General features: G+C 33.7%; 1 protein-coding gene across 1 annotated transcript in view; it reads left to right on the forward strand.

The window, feature by feature from the left end:
- Positions 1-22193, forward strand: part of LOC136417471 (neurotrimin-like) — a 33842-nt gene that overhangs the window by 1447 nt on the left and 10202 nt on the right. Inside the window, exon 2 of the mRNA XM_066403172.1 lies at positions 11757-11854. Within this exon, the coding sequence (XP_066259269.1) occupies positions 11757-11854 (98 nt within the window). The remainder of the gene's footprint in view (positions 1-11756; positions 11855-22193) is intronic.

Here is a 22193-nt window from a genome sequence, read left to right on the forward strand (position 1 = left end):
TAAAAGATTTATTCAAAACTGATCATAACACCCAGCTGTTGCATATCACAGACATGTGTTCTATAGAAGTAATGTAAACCTGAGTTCATCATATGTTTATAATGTATATTTATTATATTTACCATATATTTATTCATATTGTTTATCAAATTTTTTATATAAAATTTGCTATAAAATACTAACTGTTTCAATGTTTGGAGTAATTTCCTGAAAATGAGGAATCCATTAATGGTAAAGTCTTTTTGGATCTGGAAGTGTGAGACTCACGTACTCACAGGTGACTACCTACTAAAACCCATTCGTTTTGCCACACTTTCATATTCCCCTCGGTGCTTCGCAAAAGAATGTCAAACATCCCATAACGTTACAGATTCTTTTATTAGTCACGAACTTTTCTTTCGAAGAAATCGCGGAAGTGGACAAAAGTACCAAAATAGTCTTTTAGGTTATGTGAATTCAACATTTCGCAGAAAATTCCAAATTTTTCATAGACTGGAAATTTACCTGAAGGGAGGTCTTCCAAAGATCTACATAAAAGGACAAAACTGCTGGATCATTTGTAGAAAAGTACGGGAAAATTAATCAGGATTTTTGAAAAACCTTTAAAAAATGATAAAAATCACTAACAAAATTGTAAATCCCTTGAAAACTGTAACGTGCAGAGATGAAGTTCCCCATGTCCTTAAATATTTTATGAGGAAACTCTGTTAATTCTTTTCCAATAACTGCCACACATTCAAGTGTCAAGTAACACTACTGTGGACAGTTCTTGGAGACTTTGAATAAATTTTCAACGTGTGGCAAGACAGTGGAAGAATTCACAAACTGCTGTAACTGAGGGCTGTCTTTGATTTTCCTATTTTTTTGTGTCAGTGCATGTTTTTTAGAGAATATATCTCACAAGTAGGTGCTTCCCCTCATGAAATAAAATCTGAAAAATAACATACGAGTTCTACAGGCAGTAATTTATATTTCATCAATCGCTCTTCGAGGTCTTATCATTCCAGGATTTGTTGGGCTTAATCCAACACCCCTGCACAACTCGAACAATAGAACTCTCGGCATGTTTAATTTCAAACCAGCATTGTCTGTCCGAATTAAAACCTCTTTGAAGGTACTCCGACTCAAAACACCTTTTTATCCCTTTGAAGTTGCTGTCGACGAGTTGGAAATTAACTCTCGGTGTACTCTCTATTCTCACGTCCGTAACTACGCGAATTTCGATCCGATGAATGTGTTATTTAAACTTAATTTTCTTCAAATTAATTATCTGCTCGCAGGTGATTTTTTTTATTAATAATCATTGCTAATGCAGAGCAATGTAGCAACACGGAGCGCTTGTCAGCTCCTCATCATGTCTATTTAATGTAAATTGGATGTGCATGTTATAACATCCCTGTTCGAACGGGATATTGTGTTTGGTAACGGAATAACTATTTTGGATAGACATAGTGCTTTGTACAGGAATATTCAGTAGTCCGCTGAGGCGAGATGTGTAACTTCTTGACATTTAATATCTCACAAAAGCGCTGGATATGAAATGACCATCTAATTGGATTGTGTAGTAAACCTTTTTGTTGCCTTACCAGTTAAGGATTCATAATGTTTCCTTCCAGCTGGTTTACTACCAAAAAAAGTAAGAAAAGATAGACGACATTTGGCTTAGGGCTAAATAGGATTCTTGTTAATAAAAAATCCGATTTAACATGTACAGAAATGGATAATTTCATTAATATTTTCATCTTTTTGCTTGTTATTCGTGTAGTTTAATAGTCACTTATTTGTTTAATAAAAATATAAGCAAAATCGCAACGAACAAATTGGTTTACCTAAATTAAGAAAATATCGAATTTTACAAACTTATGAACTTAAAAACATCTAATGTTGTCCATTAATATTTAGTTTACACATTTACTTTTTTCCCTTTGTATTTCAGCTATCTAATTTTTGTATTTAAATCATCCTTCCATCTCTACTTGATTTTAACGTACTAATTGTTGGCTGAAGAAAATTTGTGCCGCCTTATCTAACGTTTGATGACCTTTCTGATACAGAGTGCTGAAATTTCTACATCTAAATTACTACAGTAATTTGTTCTTATCTATCTTATCTCATCAAATCAAAGTAACAATAAAACAAGTCCAGTGGAAACTTTTTCTTGTATTACAATTTGAATTTAAATACCGCTAAAACTAGGACACCCTGTATAATAAAAGTTTAGTTAATTATTTTTTAAATTTAATTCATAAGTTAATTAATATTATTAAATTAAAAATAAATATAGCAGACAAACCAATAACTAGATTTAAGTCGTAAATATAGCAATTAAAAAATATTGCCAAGTAAATAGATGGACAATCGGAAAAATTGTACTTTCAAAAAATAAATTAAATTTTTCTCTTCTAAGGCCGTAATCAAAAAACTGCCAGAAAAAGTCTAAAGGTATATGGCAGATCTTTACATTTCATCCTCGATGTTCATCATCAAATATGTAGCAACAAAATGCACCCTACTTGAATTTTCTTATTGTCTGTCGTAATTTTTTTGTCAATCTTGTACTATTTCGAAAAAGCCATAACACCACTATTATTGATCTTAGAAAAGTTAGATGCGATATGACCCAAAAACTGTTGAAAGATGAATTAAATGGTTTCTGAGTGATCTATTTTTGTGCAAAATGCAGCGTAAAATACCAATATTCGGACTTATTATTAAATTGTTAAACGACTGGAGAGAGCTTTTTCCTTAAAAAATGAATAGCGAATCCGGAAATATTTTTAATTTCTTGAAAAATTAATGGTATATTAATTGTTTTTTAAAAAACTTGGAATGAGCTGCTACTGCACGCGAAAAAACGTATAATTTTTAATTTTTTTATTGCAACCTAGGTCTATTTTTAGACGTAGAAAAAGCTTCTAAAGTTTGTGTATTAAAATTTCAAACACCCTATATGTCAATCATCGGTCGATAAGATTAGTGGTGGCAAATGAGAGTCTATAAAGAGAAAATTAAAGTTTTTGTTTCATTCACAACGAATAAATTTGCAGATATTGTTTTTTGAACTATTTCAATAAAATTGATGTGTTATTTTATTTGTTTAAATATTTACTTACTTATTTTTGGTTATCGCTACCTTGAATGCTAGATAAAATTCACGCAGAAAATGTCTTGAAGTTGGAATAAAAAGACGACAAAATGATTCATCCTGTTCGAATAGAGATTTCGCAACATTATTCAATTTGACAATAGTATTAATACACTTAACATGTACATATAAATTTGGCGAAAATTCATGCATGAAGGATTGTATAATGTAAATTATGCATAAATTACCATATACACATTTTTAAAATTTTGCCAAATGAAGCTATAGTTTTTGTAATCGAAAAGAGGTTCATTCTGCGACTATTAGTGAATATTTCTCAATTCAGTTAATAAACGAGCCCAACAACTTGACAATTGCGGCTGTTCTACACATACCGAGCGCAGCTCGAAAAAGGTTCTCATTTCTTCATCTTGCCATGAAATTAGCAAAAATCGTGTGTGAAACTCTCAAGACTAAAAGCTATTTTGCGCAACTTACATTACACATGACCATGTGATCAGTAATTACTTACGTAAACAGCTATTTCGACAGTTCAAAAGAAGCTGACTGATGAAGTAGTCGCTAATGAAGTGACTGAGGAAATGAATGCCTACGCTTGTTAACAGAATTTCGCGAAAGCTCCTAAATTACGATAGTAGATAGAGTGATTCACTAGAGGCAATCCGGAACATTGTAAATGCCTTTATGTTACTTTATGCTGTATCTCGAAAAGCCCACCATCACGGAGCTTTACGAATGGCGGCACAAATACGCCCGGACAGATAGCGAAGCTCGTATTCCATGGTAAATGCGATGTTAAAAATTTAGATGCAATATTGCAGCAGCTTTTTATTACCAATTTCGGAAAGTGCAGTAATTTACTAGTTAGTATAGGTGGGCGTATCGATCCTGAGCCTGAATTTCTGGCATGAAAATTTAGAGCTTCAGAGAGATTTTTGTTTCATGTTCGATAAGCACCATTTATTTTCAGTTCTACTTCGCAATTAATCAAAACTTGAGCAGATGCTAATTTGAACATTAACTCGGTTAGCAAACTTCTTAATTATTATTTCTTAACTGACGAAGCTTTGAATTGAAGCGTTACAAATTTCCAACGCTTTTAACTCTTGCGAATTTGTTCAGAACTTTAAACTGATGCCTTTGATTAGGGAACAAAAAAGCCTGGAACTTGCCTCATCTATGAAAATCAATTAAACTTGTATTGCATATTCAGCACTCAGTAATTTCGTATTCAACGGCCGAAGCTGATTTGCCAATAGAACAGTATTAGATAACTTGCTTTTGAAGCTGGCGAGGGCTGATATATTAAATTCTCGCTCCGGGATCCCCTTCAAGTTAACTCAACCGGAGTTTCTATGTAAGTTAGTAATTAAGTAAGTGCGGCGATAAAACTTGGTCTGTGCCCTCGAATAAATTTGATTCGAGTAAACACCAAATACTGCGGTTATTAATTAATTTCTCCTTCCACATGTTAAAGCAATTTAATCGAGTAAACCTGGAACCTGACAAAAAAGCTCCCCACTCACTTGAAGTTAAGCATTTATTAGTGAAACACAAAAGAAGTGTTTAATTTTTCATGACGACATAATAAGTTCGGGCTTCATTTGATCCCGCTGTTTTTCCTGGATAAAAACAGGCTTTGTTTGAAGACCGTGCAAACTGAGTAATTATTTTAGAAGCTGTCCTTTTATTTCCAGTTTTTAATACGCTACAGAGGAAGCTTTTTAGTTAATTACCAAGATGTTTTGCTGTTTTTCACTCAACAAAAAGTGAATATTTAATTAGAAATTTTGCAGAAGCTATTTGGTGAAAACATGTCAGCATCAGCAAAGATTTCATGGAAATGTATGTTCCGTTATTTCTGAAATCAGCTCCACTGTAGCATTTCTTCTTGCCTTTATTCGGCCTTTAGAAGACTTGAATTTCCTCGGTTATTATCAAATTTTCAACTCGCCAATTTTGCAGGCTTTAGGGCCGAGTTACAAGTGTCCTCTAAAAACGCATCAAATTTCCTTATAAAATTACTGAAAACTCTGAGGAGTCTTACTAATTTAACGAAGTTATCAACTATCCCAATGGTTCTGCTTAAATTGTCTCAAGAATTGCCAAATTAATAACATAAACTTCTGACCAATTTTAACATATTTAGGTTTATATTCAGTTTTCTTTGTATTCTCTATATAAATTTATCGCAAATTTTCAATTAATCAAAGCTTTCTACAATCTCAAGGATAGTTACCAAAAGTTCCTTCTTCTAGGATTAGGAAACTTTGAAGCGAAGCTGATAACGTTTAACCTGAACTTTGATTATTGTTTTAGAATTATTTGAGCTCGACAAAATCCTGCGTAACCATCAAAAAATCATATATAGCCAGGAAGATGTCTCAATAGGTTTTTATATTTCACTAGGAATATTCAAATTCCTAAGCAGATTCCGGCATTCCTAGTACCAGCTCAAAGCTACTTAGATATTGAAAAAGAATACTCATAATCCAAAAGGAGTTTGCCAATATTTCCATAACCCCAATAAAAACCTCAGAATTTCTGAGGAATTATCAAATTATACCGGCTGCCTCATAAGAAAAGGCGAAGCTATAACTCAATTATTTATAAACGGATTTTGATAAACTAAAAACTACATAAAATGATATTGTTCGGACTGCTAAATAACGTCAAATTTGATTCTTTTATTCAATTTCTTCTGCTTCAGATAACAACTTCAGAATTTTAAATAGAACTCTTTTTTTTTAATATTTTGATAAAAATAATTTTTTAAAATTTAATGACGTATAACGAGTTAATGTAAAAACAATTTTTAACCGAAAAAAATTGAAACATTTGAACAGTATGAGTTATATAGTCATCTATAGCTTCGTGGGACCATCTGTGTTATCCTGTAGTGGTCATCTGCATTTCATCCCATGTTATCCCGTTGTTTTATTCTGTCCAAAGATGCCTGGCGTCAGGAACAAGTGGAGCCCATTAGGATCCAGCGAAAAGGGACAAGATAAAATTGCCCTTAACCATTGGAATCACATAATTCTTCACAATAATTTTCTGTGAGCAGTTGTAAGTCTGATAATTGTAAAATAGTTGTTTACTGCTATTAAAATAGTTATTGGTGTCATTATTGGCGAGAATTATCAAGTCAATTTCAGTTGAAAATATTTGAAAATGAACAGTGAAATTACAGATGTACTTAAACCATATTTCCAAAACTATTTGGGTATGAGAGAAAGTAAGTTCCATTTTTTTTTGGTAAAAACAAACGTGTGTTTAGCACTTATATGATATAAGTACATTATTCAAAGTATGCTCCATCTGAAGCTACAATCTTTGCCCATCTTTCTGGCAATTTGCGGATTCCATCCCTGAAGAAGTGCTTGTCTTCGGAAGCAATCCAATTAATAAGCCAATATTTGATGTCTTCATAAGAACGGAACCATCCTCCACTAAGGGCTGACTGCATCGATCGAAATAAATAGTAATCTGAAGGAGCAATGTCGGGTGAATATGGCGGGTGCTGTAATATTTCCCACTTCTGCCCTTCTAAGTAGTTTTTAACCGGTTGAGCAATGTGTGGCCTAGCGTTGTCATGTTGAAAAATTACTTTGTTGTGTCTATTCTCTCATTCAGGTCGTTTTTTTTTCAATAGCTCGCTTTAAACGAATTAGTTGTCGTCGATACACATCGCCAGTAATAGTTTCGGAAGGTTTCAGCAGCTCATGATATACAACACCTTTCATATCCCATCAGATATAAAGCGTAACCTTGTCACAATGAATATCGCGCTTTGGCTGCGATGGACCAATCACACCAGGCTTTATTCAAGCTCTTTTACGTTTAGGATTCTCACAATAAATCCATTTTTCATCTCCTGTAATTAGTCTATGTAAAAAACCCTTTCTTTGTTGTTTGTGAAGCAGCCGTTCACAAATGCTTTTTCGATTCATTCATGTGGGACCCAATTTCCATGTTTTTGAACAAGTCCCATTACTTGTAAACGTTCTTCAACAGTTGATCGTTCAACATTTAATGCTGCTGCCAATTCTGCTTCATTTTGACAGGGATCTTCATTATGTAATGCTTCCAACTGTCCATCAAACTTTTTTGGCCTATCTTCACGTTCTGTGTCTTCAACATTAAAAATATCTTCTTTGGATTGTCTGAACCATCTTCTACACATACTATCAGATAGAGTATGTTCAACGTAAGCTTTTACAAGTAGACAATGACTTTCAGCAGCGGATTTCTTTAAATTATAGAAATATGACAAAACTTCCCGTAAATAGCGCTTACTAGGTTCAAAACCATCCATTTTCAATCAAAGAAATATTAAATGTTTTAATACTTTCATTGAATGATCGATAGTGCAATTTGAGATTACCATTAAGGTCTTTCAAATACATATTAAGCCGATTCACACGAAATACATACAGTATGCGTTAGGCCCTTTATTAGAAAACGGAACTTACTTTTTCTTATACCAAATAAGAACTCTAAGGAACCAGTACATCTTTATTTTACCCGTGTTCCTAATAGAAAATAACGTAGTTGTAATAAATTTAAAGGTTTAGAAGACCATTTACGACGCTATGGATCTTTTAAAAAGCTATTTGAAATATTTAAGACAATATATTAGTGCCAAAGAAATCAATGTTTTCATTTTTTCCCAGTGAAAAGTGGTTTAAACATCAACTTGCCATACATCATCAAATCCAGAAAAATACTTTCTATTAAAAAATTTAAAAAAATACGGAGATCTATTTAAAATTCTGAAGTTGACACCTGAAGTAGAAGAAATTGAATTAAAAAATATACTTTGAAGTTATTTAGTAGTCTGAACAATATCATTTTATTTAGTTCTTAGTTCATCAAAATCCGTTCGCAAATAACTGGGTTACAGTTTCACTCGTTTTTTATGAAACATCCTGTATATACAGGATGGTTGATAGAGCGATAGAACATTTTCAATGCGAGATAGATTGGATCATTTTGAATCTATATAACCATATTTATCCTTATACAAAGTCTCATCGTTTTTGAAATATCGGACTTTTTAGATGTTTATATGAAATTGTTGAGTTGTTACAAGTTTTTTTAGCAAAATATTCTTAATGTGCATATTGGCAAACCAAACTAATAATTAATTAAAAATTATTATTACAAACAAGTGTATAGATAAATTAATGCGTTAAAATGCTTTGGTTCCAATTTATTCTTCCATCTTAAACAAAATTTTCTCCAATGCGGTGCTAGCTCAAGAAAACTGAAATGCGAAATAGAGTACGTAAATGCATTAGAAATGGAGGGTCTGATTTTGAAAATAAAATTAATTAGTAGTATTATTGTTTAAGTTAGAACTAGCGCTAGAAGTTTTCAAATTCTTAATACTTACTTAAATTTAATGTCGCTTATTTTCTTGTTGTAATATTTCAATTTGGTTTTAGTTTTGTCATCTATAATTAGGTCACAATGTCATACACAATTCGAAGGAATATACAATAGAAAAGTTTTTAAGTATATTTAAATTTCTTAAGTTAGAGCTGCATTGGAGAAAATTTTATTTAAGACGAAAGAATAAATTGGAACCAAAGTACCTTAACACATTAATTTGTCTACATAGTTGTTTGCAATAATAATTTATAATTAATTATTGTTTTACTTTGTAAATGTGCATATTGAGAATATTTTTCTAGAAAAACTTAATTATATTAATTCAATCATTTCAAAAAAAAATCTAATAAAGCCGATATTTTAAAGATAGATTGTATACTGATAAATATTATTATACATATAGATTCAAAATAGTCCCATTTATCTCGCATTGAAAATATTCTGCCGCTGTACCAAACACCCTGTATATGTAAAAGATCTGACCTAAAAATTTTTAGAAAGCATCAAATTTAGGGCAGCAACTTTGAGAGAGAGGTGAATCCTAATAATTCTTATTGATCTCAAAACGTCCTCGGGGTATTAACTAAGAATTCGCTTACTCCCACAAGCAGGTAATTAGAAATCTTATTACAATTCCCAAGACATCTCCAAAAGGATTTAATTTCTTTGAAAATTATGAAGCTTTGAAGAGAAAAAGGAAAATTTTGATGATTCTTAATGGCAGAGAGTTTCACAGGTTTAAGTCGCAGTTCTCCACTAGTTGACAAAGAATTCCTAAATGTTTTCAGAAAAAAATATTCGCCAGGGCGCTTTAAACTTACTGGGGAATTGTGGAACTTTCAGGACAAATTGATAACTAAATTTTAGAAAGAATAGGGTGATATAGGAGCCGTTTCTGGTTAGTTCAGGTTAGCTCTATGTCTCTGACTACAACGCACAATCCATAAAGAATTCACAAAATGGCAAAAGTTGGTAGAAAATTTTCTACTCTCAAAACATTTGAATATTTTGTAAAATCTTCGAAAACTGCGTAAAATTAAAAGAGGAACTTTCCACCAATTTTAGATGCTTAACAGCCTAGCTAGAAGTGTCTTTCCTCATTACTTTCGACGTTCATAAAGCTCCTCAGGAATTGATAAAAATTCGTATAACCTTAAAAATCCATAGAATGCTCCCTCTAACCCTGAAGACACATAAAATGGTCTTAAATTTCCTGGATAATTATAAAACTTAGAATTTATAGGTGCTCCTTCGTGGTCTTAAAGTTGAAATTGCGAAACATGCAATGACATAAATCCGCATTATTCCAAAATTTCTTTCTTCTCTACAATTCTGAAAATCAGAAGCTGCAGAAATAAAAATAAGATTCATCAATTTTGGATATTTCCTTTTCTTCTTCTCTTTTAATGTAGGATATCAAAGTTCCTTCAGGAATTCAGATATGTAAATTCGTATATTCCCAGGAATCCTTGGAATGCTTGTTACAGGCTCAAAAAAATTGAAATCCCTTAAATTTTCTCGGGATTTTTTTTCAGGAATTTTAGATGCTGAAGGGGAGTTTGCAAAAAAATCCTGTCTAGAGTTGCAAAGGATCCTTTCAGAAATTCTTCAAATTTCCTTGGCAATTATCTGTGAATTTTATACATAGTGACGTTGATTTTTCATAATACCAAATTGTTCATTAAAATTGACGTAAAAGTTGCAAATTTTCAATAATTTTCGAAACTTTAGAAACGTTATTAGAATCCCAAAAAAATCCCTTACAAGCCCCTTCAATTTTCAAGGTAATTGCTAAACTTAGGTAAACAGACTCTTGCTACTGGTAGGCTTTTTAGGGACCACTTAGAGACGCTTTTTCACATCTAGTCAAATTATCATATATTCTAAAGTGATTTTAGATGAGGAGACGATGGGCGAGGAGGCAAGGGATGACGTGACTTTTACAACTTCTCAACAATGACAGAGGCCACATCTCAACCGACCGTCATATTTACACTCCATATATCGGCGAATTAATGTTTTTAGGGCGTTCCTGACTAATTCTTCATGATGGTACCCTAAGAGTGCCTTCGAACCTGCTTACTCCCATTATAAACGTTCTATGTTTGGTCACTTCATTGTGAATCTTTCCATGACCTACTTCAGACACTGTAGAGTGCACCAATAAAATATCACCAGTATATCGCACACAGTACTTAAATTCGAAACATTTAATGGAAATTTAATCTTATTACCCGTAGCAAACAAGACGGATGTGCTAAATAACATAGAAATAAAGCAGGTAGGTGGATTTAAAATAATTATCCATGGATTGATCGTCCTCTGGAGACCATAAATCACTAGTCCCAGATCGAGGATAATTTACTTTTCGTATTGCCTTTCTACCTTATATCGTACTATTCAGGCTCGTTTGTTAGCGCATTGGAATAATTTAATTATTTTGAATACTGGCAACTGTTGCGCCCTGACAAAGTGGTCAAGGGAGCGTGGTCCTTAAGTCGAAAATATGCCGTTTTCTAACCATCATAACAGGGATGTTAGATTCTAAAGTAATCTCTTTACCTGAACATGCCACTTCAATCCCCTTTCAATCTCCTCCCTTTAATTAAATCTCCCCTTTAAACATGTCGTTTTGCCGAAGATCTTCGATGAAAGGGATTTTCGAAACCGAAGCCCCCAGATATATAATAATTACATTTCATGAGAATCATTACATTTTTATCAGTAAATCCCCCGAAGCGATAACTATTCTGAAATGAGCGTCGAGCTTTGTGAAAACGTAAAGGTAAATTAAATCGAGAAACGATTCCATACCCTTAAAAGGCTTTTATCTAAATTAGTTTTCCGTTAAAAGGGAGCCCGAATAAAATTGATAAACTCAGTGTTGAATTAAAAATTGAACAATTGAACACTAGCAGCCAACAAGGTTATTTGTAGTCAAGCTCTGGATTACGGGGATTTAATTAGAACAGAAAGCGCCTTTGATCACTCATTTATTGCTTAAGTGATCTATGTGGAACGCATTATCCCATTATTGGAAATTGCGATACTAAATCTCCATACTTCGCCCTTTGAGGTTTCTTGAAACGAATGCCCTGGCAACTTTGAGGTTAACGGTACCTTACTATATTTCCATTTGGATAAATTGGACGCCTTTTGCGAGAAGGTTACATATATAAATATACAGCGAGACGGGGAAGATATATCTTTAGAGGTATCTAAAAAAAAATCTCAAGAATATCTTGTTTTTCAGAAGGGCCAATGTTCGTCCAGCCCATCGAAAACGTGACTGTCTCGATAGGACGAGATGCCATTTTGAAGTGCGTGGTACAGAACCTAAACGCTTACAAGGTACGTACATTTTTCATTTACATTAAATTTTCACTTAATGCTCCTTTCTGATTAACGACTTAAAAAAATTACATTGCTTCTTCTTCGCAGGAGCCGTAATGTGTTTGTGTGGGTTTATTCCTGCCTCCAAGGATTTATTCTTCATTAGACCCAATTTTCATGGAGCAGAGGTTATTAAGATAAAGCTTTTGTCTGAATAAGTGCTTTCGTTCTATTTTTACTCAAAAAGGGTCGTCTTACTGGGCTGTATTACCATGACACCATGAACGTGTGTTTATGGAAAATAAAAAGTATAAAATGGCAAGCTGTGGGTATGGAGATAACAGCTTCGTGGAAAACTCGTGCCCCAGATTATAGGGAAATGTTATTCTAAATTATTGGATTCACGTAGTTGGAACGAAATTTCCATTAGCACTTAACCCAGGGCGAGTTGCATTTTTATAAAATACGCCACCCTTTGCATACGTAAGTAGGAATATACCGAGTGATTTAGTGTATAACTTGATTAATCATATTTGTATGTGGGAGGAACCTCAAAGAAGGATATTAACCTACAACTATTGGGAAATTTTAAATCTGCGGTTTTTTCTTTTACCCTTCAAGTTCTTGCTGCCCACTTTTTCCTTTAAGAAAGAGCTCCCAAACCGAAAACTCCATTTCTTTCGAATTTAACCTACATATTTATAAATCAATAATCAAGAGATTTTCAATTTCAAACATTCAATATATTTTGTGACCTCTAAATGATTTTTAATGATTTTAATGAATTTTTGAGGCGCTATGTTATTCATAATTCCGGTAACGGCCCTTTAGCACAGAGATTTAGAAACGGCTTACCTAGAATTCACACTATATGAATGCAAGGCATATAAAACTGTAATTTACTTAACTTAATTTTGGGCAGGAATTGATTACCAAAAATATATTTGGAGTCATAATTAATTTTTTGAGCACACTGGGTATATGAAAACTACTTAGGAGTCAGGTACCTGGTGAGTTAAGTCCACGCCTTAAACCATAGTTCTTTAGCCAAAATTTTTTAATAAACTCAATAATTCTTTGAGTTCAGTGCTTTTTCAATGAAAAGTGGATATCCGAAACAGCATGTAGTCTAATGGGTGAAGTCGCCAAAAGGATAAAATAGCCAAATTTTGCGCTATTTCGCCTTCCTATATGTATACATGTGCCATTTTAAGAATCTAAGATATTTTCGAATGTAACATATCGCAAATATATTTTTTGCACTTCGAAGATTAAACTTTCACTTTGCTCCTTCCGAGGAGGGACCAAAATGGATCATTTACTCTCAAAAGCTGTAAAAAAATTTTGCTCCCCTCAACGTAATCATTCATTCATGTAACGAAATAAAAAGTCAATAAAACAAAAACACTTTTGTCTATTTCTAAATTATATTTACAACAATTCTCAAGTGGTCTTCGTCGAATCACAATTACAATCGCGTCACAGAAAAAGCAGAAGAAATCGAAATATTGGAAACTCAACAAGTTTTCTGAAGTTCAGCACTGAATTCTTGATCTAAAGGGTCGATGCTTAAGCTGCTTCGATTCTTACAAAACACATGCCAGGAACAGGCTTGCTGTATAATTTTCGTTTATTTCCTTGAAGTCTATAAATCGTTTCTCGTATTATTTTTTATTTTTTCCGTAAAAGTCCTGTAGTGGCTTCTTCGGCAGCGTTTTCAATAATAAAATTCATGACTTTGGACTTATGTAATTCAGCCACCATTTAATCGATTTAATTATGTCTATTTGATGTTTATTATTGATTTTTTTTAAATTTCCTATTGTTTTAGAGCAATCTACAATATGCCTTGCAGATACCTCAGAATATCAATCTACGGGCCAGCACTCAGCACTCAACATTAGTTTAGGTGAAAATGCAAGTGCAAAAAAGCGACTATGCCTCTAGACTAAAGTGTCTTTTAATCCCTTAGCGATTTGCTGCCTCCCTGTAGACGGGCGGTAAACTTCACCGCGGGATTAAAAGACTTACTTTAGTCTCTTGATTTATAATGCGCTCTGTAGCAAACGCAGCGAAATCAAGCCTGAACGTGTATTGATGCAAATGGGGCTGGCCCTGAGATAAATTTCTTTAGTTTTTACGTTATTATTTGTTAAATCTCACAAACTAAGCTAAAAATAGCGACAAAGGGCAAAACTAAAAGGCCAGATTCAGGTCTATTCGACAGTCATTTTAGTGCAAGATGTTTCGAAATTTTAGTTTAATCCTAACAAATCTGGTGTAGTCCTAGACGCCTGATACCAAACACAGAAGGATCTATTATACAATTCCACATGTTGACCCATCCAACTTTGCTCTATTTCCCGAATCTCTCACCATCTGTGCCTTTTCCTATCAAAATTGACCCATAATTAAATTCAACCAGAGGGAAGGCTTAATCATATTCGGTCAGTAGATTTCTATTGTGTTCAGTTGATAACGCTCCAATACTCCGTCATTGTTGCGTAGCGGAGTTTCACTATTCGGAAACTGTTACGTAACATAATAATCTGCGTACGCCAGTGAAGTTGGGACAGGTATTCAATTAATTCATCGAAGCTCATCAATGCTCCAATAGCTCGTCAAGGGTCCTTGCTTTTAACTTGTTTCACACATATTTAGTTAATCAATATTTTCATTTCATTGTTTGCGAAATTATAATGAAACTCTATTTGATTTCCTGCTCTTTTTCTTCGGCAATTTCAGAGAAGCGAAACAATTTCCTTGCTAATAATGTGAATTTTGTATCTCGTTTTATAGAAAACGAGGTAGACTCTCCCCGAGGCATTTAATTTTCCTTCCGCAAACAGCAGAGAAAAATAAACAATTGCGTTTTCTATTTGAACCAGGTTAGTAAGGAAAACTAAATGCTTCACCGAATTATTTATTATTAAATATTCCTATTTTATCGAAACTCTCTCTAATATAAACAAAATTGTAAAACTAATCAACTCGCTACTTTCGCCAACATTGTCTGTTCCTTTTAATTACTTTAACGACATGTTGAGCTCGCCCTTTGCTTATTCGAGCACTTAATCAACGCTTTTACGACTACAAATTAGAATTCGTAAATGAAGACATGAAATCACAGTTGCACGGATAAAAGCGCGAACTGAAACGAGTCAATTGCACGCCATAGGCTGGAAGGGCTCTCTCGTGAAGCTAATTAGCTTTCTAATTATTGGGAATTATGAAAGGTGCTTGAATAGATAAACGACTCTTGTTTTACATGGTTGGTAGACTAGGTTTGCTTTCAAAGGGGGCGATAATCACGTAAATAAATAAATATCACATGCATAACATGTATAATACCTTATCAACATTTACCACACTGGTTCATTACGGCATGCCGTACGGTTTAAACTTGGAATTGTATGATATCGCACTACGCACAGTAATGAATCACAGTGGCGAATGCTATTTATCGCACGCATAACTAACTTTGTAATTACTGGGAATTATGCAAGATGAATAGATAAACGACTCTTTTACATGGTTGATGACTAGCTAAATTGGGAAATAGATATTTATTGGGGTAGATAACATTTTAACTCCCAGTCCTCTCTCTCTTTCTCCCTCTTTCTTTCTCCCCTCTCTCTTTTTTCCCTCTCACCCCCTTTCTCTCCCTCCTCTCTCTTTTTTCCCTCTCACCCTCTTTCTCTATCCCCTCTCTCTTTTTTCTCTCTCACCCTCTTTCTCTCTCTCTCTCTCTCTCTCTCTCTATCACGAAATTATAAGAGAAGATTCATACTGCTATCAATTAGTGATTTGTTTTTTTAAGGACGAAAAAAGTGAAGATTGTTTTCTGTTTCAACTATTTCTTTAGGATCCCCTGGCTTCATACGAAAGGAAAAAACGCCACCATGGTCGAAAGGAACACTAAAATGAATCCTAAAATGATAATATAAAGTGACACATACAGGGTGTTAAAAAAGAAGAGTAAAATATTTAAAGAGGTAAAATTATAAACCAAAATAAACAAAAAGTCTTAGCAAATATGGGTTATTCTTTTATGAAGCATTTATTTGCAATTATTTTATATTTATTTATTATGTACAAACAAACACAAATTATTTCTTTTTACCTCCTTTTTTTGAAAAAACCTAGATATTCTTATCCTAGTATAAACATCAAGTATTAGTTTATTATCGCTGCATACGTTTTAGTTTGCGATCACTATTTACTTTAACGCAAAATTAATCGACACGCATTTTATGTATGGTCATGCTAATTGCATTGTCACCAAAGCGGAACGCCTTTATTCTGAAACTTATCTAAATCACCAAATTCCTTCACATCGTATATTTGGAAACATTCACTAAAGATTGCTTGATACCGGGTCAAAGTCAGTATCTACTCCTAAAGCAGAAGAAGAAATTCTAGCACAGATATACTATAATCCAGGAATGAGTGTACGGAGAATATCAGTCGCAGTAGGAATTAGTGCTCCTTTTCTTTAGAAATTCCTCAACGAGTAGCTGCTTTATTCGTACGATGTATAAAAAGTAAAAGTCTTAAATCCACTGAATCATCAATGACGTTTTATTTTTTGTTGCTGGTTTCTACGCAATGATACTGAAGACCTCCGTTTTCTTGCCAATATTCTTCTTATTGATGAGGCCGGGTTCATACGAAATGGAATTATTAATTTTCACAATACGCACGTTTTCGTCGACGAAAATCCCCATGTTTTAATGGAATCTGGACATCAGATACGTTTTTCATTAACCACAAAAAAATTTTTAAATTGGTATCGTTGGCAACAGGTTTTTAGGTCCTATTGTTTTACCAAATTGATTTAACAGGCGCTCCTAACTTAAACTCTCTGCAAAACACAATGGGTGATCTTTTGGACGACATTCCTTTATATCAAAGACAACAAATGTAGTTCCAACACGATGGTGCTCCAGCTCATTTTTCAATTGCTGTTAGAGAGCATTTACACCAAATTTTTCCATGTAGATGGGTAGGAAGGGGCGGACCTGTATTATGTCCTGCAAAATAGCCTGACTTAAACCCTCTAGATTTCTTTTTTTGAGATATTTGACAACACTAGACTACAGTACCCCTATAAATAGCCTTAAGGGGCTGCATCTACGAATAAATAAAAAAAAGCCAACAAATCCGAACCAACGAGAGAGTTTTAAGTAGAGTTCCAATATCCTTCAGACAAAGATGTTGTGCTTACGTAGAAATGAAAGAAAGGCACTTTGTACGTCTTATGTAACTTTATTTTTTGTTTTTGCTGAAAGCTTCTTTTGTTTGTTCATACATTATAAATACATAATAAATAATTGCAAATAAATTTTTCAAAAAAGAATAACATTCCATATCTTTGAAATTGTTACTTTACGGACCCATATTTACTAAGATTTTTTTGTTTATTTTGATCCATACTGTTACCTTTTTAAATATTTTACACTCTTTTTTTAATACCCTTTATAGAGAATAGAATTAAGAAACTCCTTAATGTCACAATATTGTTTATAGCTTAGTATATAATAAATGTGGTAAAGAAATTATAACCACATGCGAGTGAAATTTGCAAACCTAGATAGGAAAACTATGTTTAACAGGACAATAATGACGCAAATAAATAGATATGACACACATTATAGCTATTATTTTGTTAGTAACTATATTAACTTCATGAAGTTCCTGAATAGTTCAAATTGATGCGGTCACCGTGCTAAATTTAAAAAGAAAATGTCATGCGGAAAAATGGCATTACTGCACGCCATGACTGTTCAAACTTATTAACTTCACGAAATCGTTAACAAAAGGCTTCAATTTTCCTATGCAAATTACCATGTAAACCTAAATCTGGTACAAATGATTATCTGCAATATACAGGGGGTACTAGATTACCATGCAGATGCATCAGAGGGTGGTAGTACTCGATAAAATAAGTAGAAAGTACTGATATACTCATGGTTCAAAACGCATAATTTTTTATATACAGGGTGGCAAAGTTCGATTTTTTTTCATTTTTTGCTATTTTCTTTCATATGCTTAAAAAGAACTTAATGAAATTTCGTATCCCTATGTTTTTTAAAAATCTCTATCACAATCGTTGATTTCCATATACAGGGTCTTATGTTTTCCTGGGTCATGTGCTATTTTTTGCTTCTTAACTTTTTTTGGAACACCTTGTATGAATTCCAATTTCACATTTAGATTCCTTCTTCATTTCTTTAACTTTTTGATCTCTTGAACTATTCTCGTATTTTTCACCATTTACAAAAAATGTGCATAAATAGCTACCGATGCATATTAAGGAAGGAGTAAAAGAAACAAGTAAAGATTTGAAGCATTTCTTAATAATGAATCATATGTATTAATTCAGTGAAGTAACAGTAAAAGTAAGTGAATCTAAATAAAAACAAAACTATAGAAACTGCTGAAAATGTCTTCCTCTTCCTAAGATACAAGATTCCACTGTGTGCCTCATAGACCGACGGACTCTTTCAAAAATACTAGGAGTAGAGAGGAGAATTTTAATTCGAAATTTCTCCAGACTAGCAAAAATGAAACATTTAATGTTGCGGCAATTTTTCTCATGCTCGTAGCAGGGTCGGTTTCAACAATACTTACTGCTTCCTCGATTTCTGGAGTTCTCGTAGTTTTGTTTGCTCTTCTCAAACCACTGGACTTCTTAAATGTTCCAGTTTCATATAGCTGAATGTGAATATTTGTATATGTTCTTGAATCGGGTAGTATCTAATTAGTATATTTGCGTATGTAAAGTCTGCGGGCTTCATAGGAATTGCCATTGGTTTGGCCATAAGTCAAATGTACGTCTGTATACTTTTGGTTGGTGAACTCAACCATTATCGCTTAATAAACACCTTAAGAACACTTTGGAAATATCAAACGAAAAAAAGTACTGAATGATAAACGCCATAAAAACATAATTAATCTCGAACTTAACTTAAACTTACCCCACTCTACTTGGTTCTTTACCCTTATATTTTAATATGCATCGGTAGCTATTTATGTAAATTTTTCGAAAATGGTGAAAGGAACGAGAACAATACAAAAGATTAAAAAATTAAAGAAATAAAGAAGGAATCTAAATGTGAAATCAAAATTCATGCAGGGTGATCTAAAAAAAATTACGAAGAAAAAATAGCACTTGACTCAGGAAAACATAAAACCCTATACATATACAGTGTGTTCATTTGAAAACTTACTATCTCAATTATCATAAAAACGGAAATACATATGAAAGTACTGAGTAAGGTGGTCTTCTATTATAGGTATCGAGAGGGAACACTTTTGACATCATCTGTGTAAACCTAGAAGTCACTCCTTGCCATCCCGCTACCCCTCTTGACAATTTTAAATGGCACCCCCCACCAAGTTGCAGCTTATTTTAAAGATAATTAAAAGTGCAAATTACTGAAGTATTAAGAAACTCGATTTATCAAAGAGTTTTCGAAAAATCTAGAAAAAACTGATACCACGACTTCCAATACATGTAATAAGCTTTTGAACTTCTCAGATGTTCGGGCATTCTTTTCTGTTCAATAAGTAAATAAATAAATGTTTTTCATCAGATCAGACAGATTCTATTCATAATTTTCGGACAGAAACTCATTTTGCAAAGATTTTACCATTTGGTATTTGTTAAATGGTGTGCGAACATTAATATTTCGATTGACATGGTATATTCTGTAGAAGAAAGAAAGAAAATCAACAGACCACTAGAATTCTCAACAAGAAATACTCCCACAAAAATGTCTCATGTCTACGTGAAGCAACTTCTAGAAACATTTAGAACGACAGGGTCAGTAACCAATTTAAAATAAAACCAAACGAGAGTATTGAATGAGGCTGCCACAATTAAAGTGTTGGAGCAAATTGTGGCTGAACCAACTACATCAATTAGGAAAGTGTCTCGTCAAACTGCAATTTCAATTGGTTCTATTGCAAAAGTGACAAAAGTACACAAGTTCCACTTGTGCAAAATGCAAATTCATCAGGCACTGGCTGGGAATGATCTCGATCGCTGAATAGAGTTTTGTGAAAGCATGACAGCACTGATTACCACTACCCCAAATGTTGTTAAAAATATCTGTTTCTCCGATGAGTGCACATTTTATTGAAAAAATTTTCTTAACAAGCAGAATTGTTGCTATTGGTGCGACCAAAATTCTCATATTTTTTGGGAAAGCCATACTGGCCTCAAAAAGTTAATGTAAGTGCTGGAATATTGAGAGATACTGTAATTGGACCATTATTTATCGATGATAATTTTGATGGTGACATATATAGCTCAATATATTACAAAAGTCAATTGGTGATCATGTAACGGAGATATAGCTACGCAAATAGATCACAACAGCGATTATCTACTCAAGGAAAATATTTTACACTTTCAACAAAACGTGGTACATGGTACATTATATCATGCCAGTGCGACAATGGCTTGATGACCCACTTCCAGGTAGATGGATTGGCAGAAGTGGAGCAATTGAACGGCCTCCAAGGTCTCCTAATTTAACACCTCTTGATTTTTTTCTTTGAGGTCATCTTAAATCGGTTGTTTATAAATCAGATCCTGAAAATATTGATGAACTAAAAATCGCATAACCGCAGAATATTGGGCTATTACTAGAGATACTTTTCAAAGGGTCCGACAGGAATTCGCAAGCAGTTTGTATTTAGCACACAATGGAAACCATTTTGAACATCTAGGAACTTAAATGTGACAAGATTACAAGTCTAAAAACGTTATTCCTACACATCTGCTACGGGTGAGTTGATGTTTTTCGTCTCAGTGATAAATACGAGTAATATTAAATTGACTTTTTTTTTTAATTTTCCGTGATATTTCAAAAACGCTTTAACAAATTAAATTTTTTAATGCGCTAATATTTTATATTCTGAATTACTTTTAATATGAGGTGCAACTCGGTGGGGGGTACCATTTAAAATTTTCAAGCGGGGGTAGCGGAGTGACAAGGGGTGTCTATTAGGTTTACGCAGATAACGTCAAAAGTGTTCTCTTCCGCAACCTGGAAAACCATCTTACTAAGTACTTTCATATCATTTACATTTTTACAATATTTGGGGTGATAAGTTTTCAAATGAACACACTGTATGGAAACCTACGTCATTTTCTTGTAGAAGCTCTTAAAAAAAATAGGAATACGAAAGAAAATAGCAAAAATTGAAAATAAAATCCAACTTTGTTACCCCGTATATCAAAAATGGTGCCTTAACCATGGGTATATTAGCATCTTCTCATTTTACCGAGTACTACCACCCCCTGAAATATCTGCATGATGATCTGTTACACCTTGTATAATATAAAGACCAATACCGGTTGATTGTAAATGAGTGTTGCAGAATCTTAGTCAGAGAAAGGTTTAAGTGAATCACCCATAATTCCAGTAAGGGACGTGAAATATAACAAAAGAGAAATATTTGATCTGCCTCATAGTGCTCATGTGAAGCCGATCCGATGAGGAGAGCCGGAGGAGTCTGGCACAGGAAATTCCAAGCATTTAAACATCCGAAAGTGTCGTTTCAATAGACCCTTTCTATACGTCGCACATATCCCTTCATTAATTCATTCCTGTATAGCTGAGCATTGAAATCGTTCGAACAAGGAATTTGTAAGAAGCTCACAAAGCTTACGAACGAGTTCGTGAAATTTTTGGTCTTGCAGAGCTCGATCTCGGTCGCAGCATAAAACCTGGAAAAAGTCTCGAAAATTTCAATTTTAGGCCACATTGTAACTTTCTGGTTAAAGCTATCATAATACGTCCAGCTCTATAGAAATATTTCGAGTTTTCTCCATCGATTATCTATCTGTCACGTTTTCCGCAAAATGTCTAAAAATCGCTTTAAATTCAAGTCGAAGAAAAAAAGTCGTAAATTTTACCATTTATTGGACCCGAAGAAATTCGAGAGAAAATCGAGACATCGGGTGGATCATCTTTATACACCCAAGGGATTCTGGAAGTATTCGGGAATCGCCTTACAGATGGAGATGGCTATTGTTTGCTTATCATCAGGTGACAGTTCGATTTTATTCTTGTATTTACTCGCCTTAACATATTGTCAGACGAAAATGCGACCCGGAAGTGGAAAAAACACGGTAGATGCATTAAATTTAAAGTCTTGCAAGTTCTCTGCAGCAATCCCGGGCATTTGAGTCGCATTTTGACAAGATAATTCGCATAATAAATACTCGGAGTGTCGAAACGAAGAACATTCGGACTTAAGTCTCCAGTGTTTCGCGTGCATTAAACTGACAGAGCTTACTTCCAAGAATTAAAATAAGGAAAGCGGAGATTGAGAAACTGAA

The sequence above is a fragment of the Euwallacea similis genome, chromosome 28, assembly GCF_039881205.1.
Source record: "Euwallacea similis isolate ESF13 chromosome 28, ESF131.1, whole genome shotgun sequence".
NCBI lineage: Eukaryota > Metazoa > Arthropoda > Insecta > Coleoptera > Curculionidae > Euwallacea > Euwallacea similis.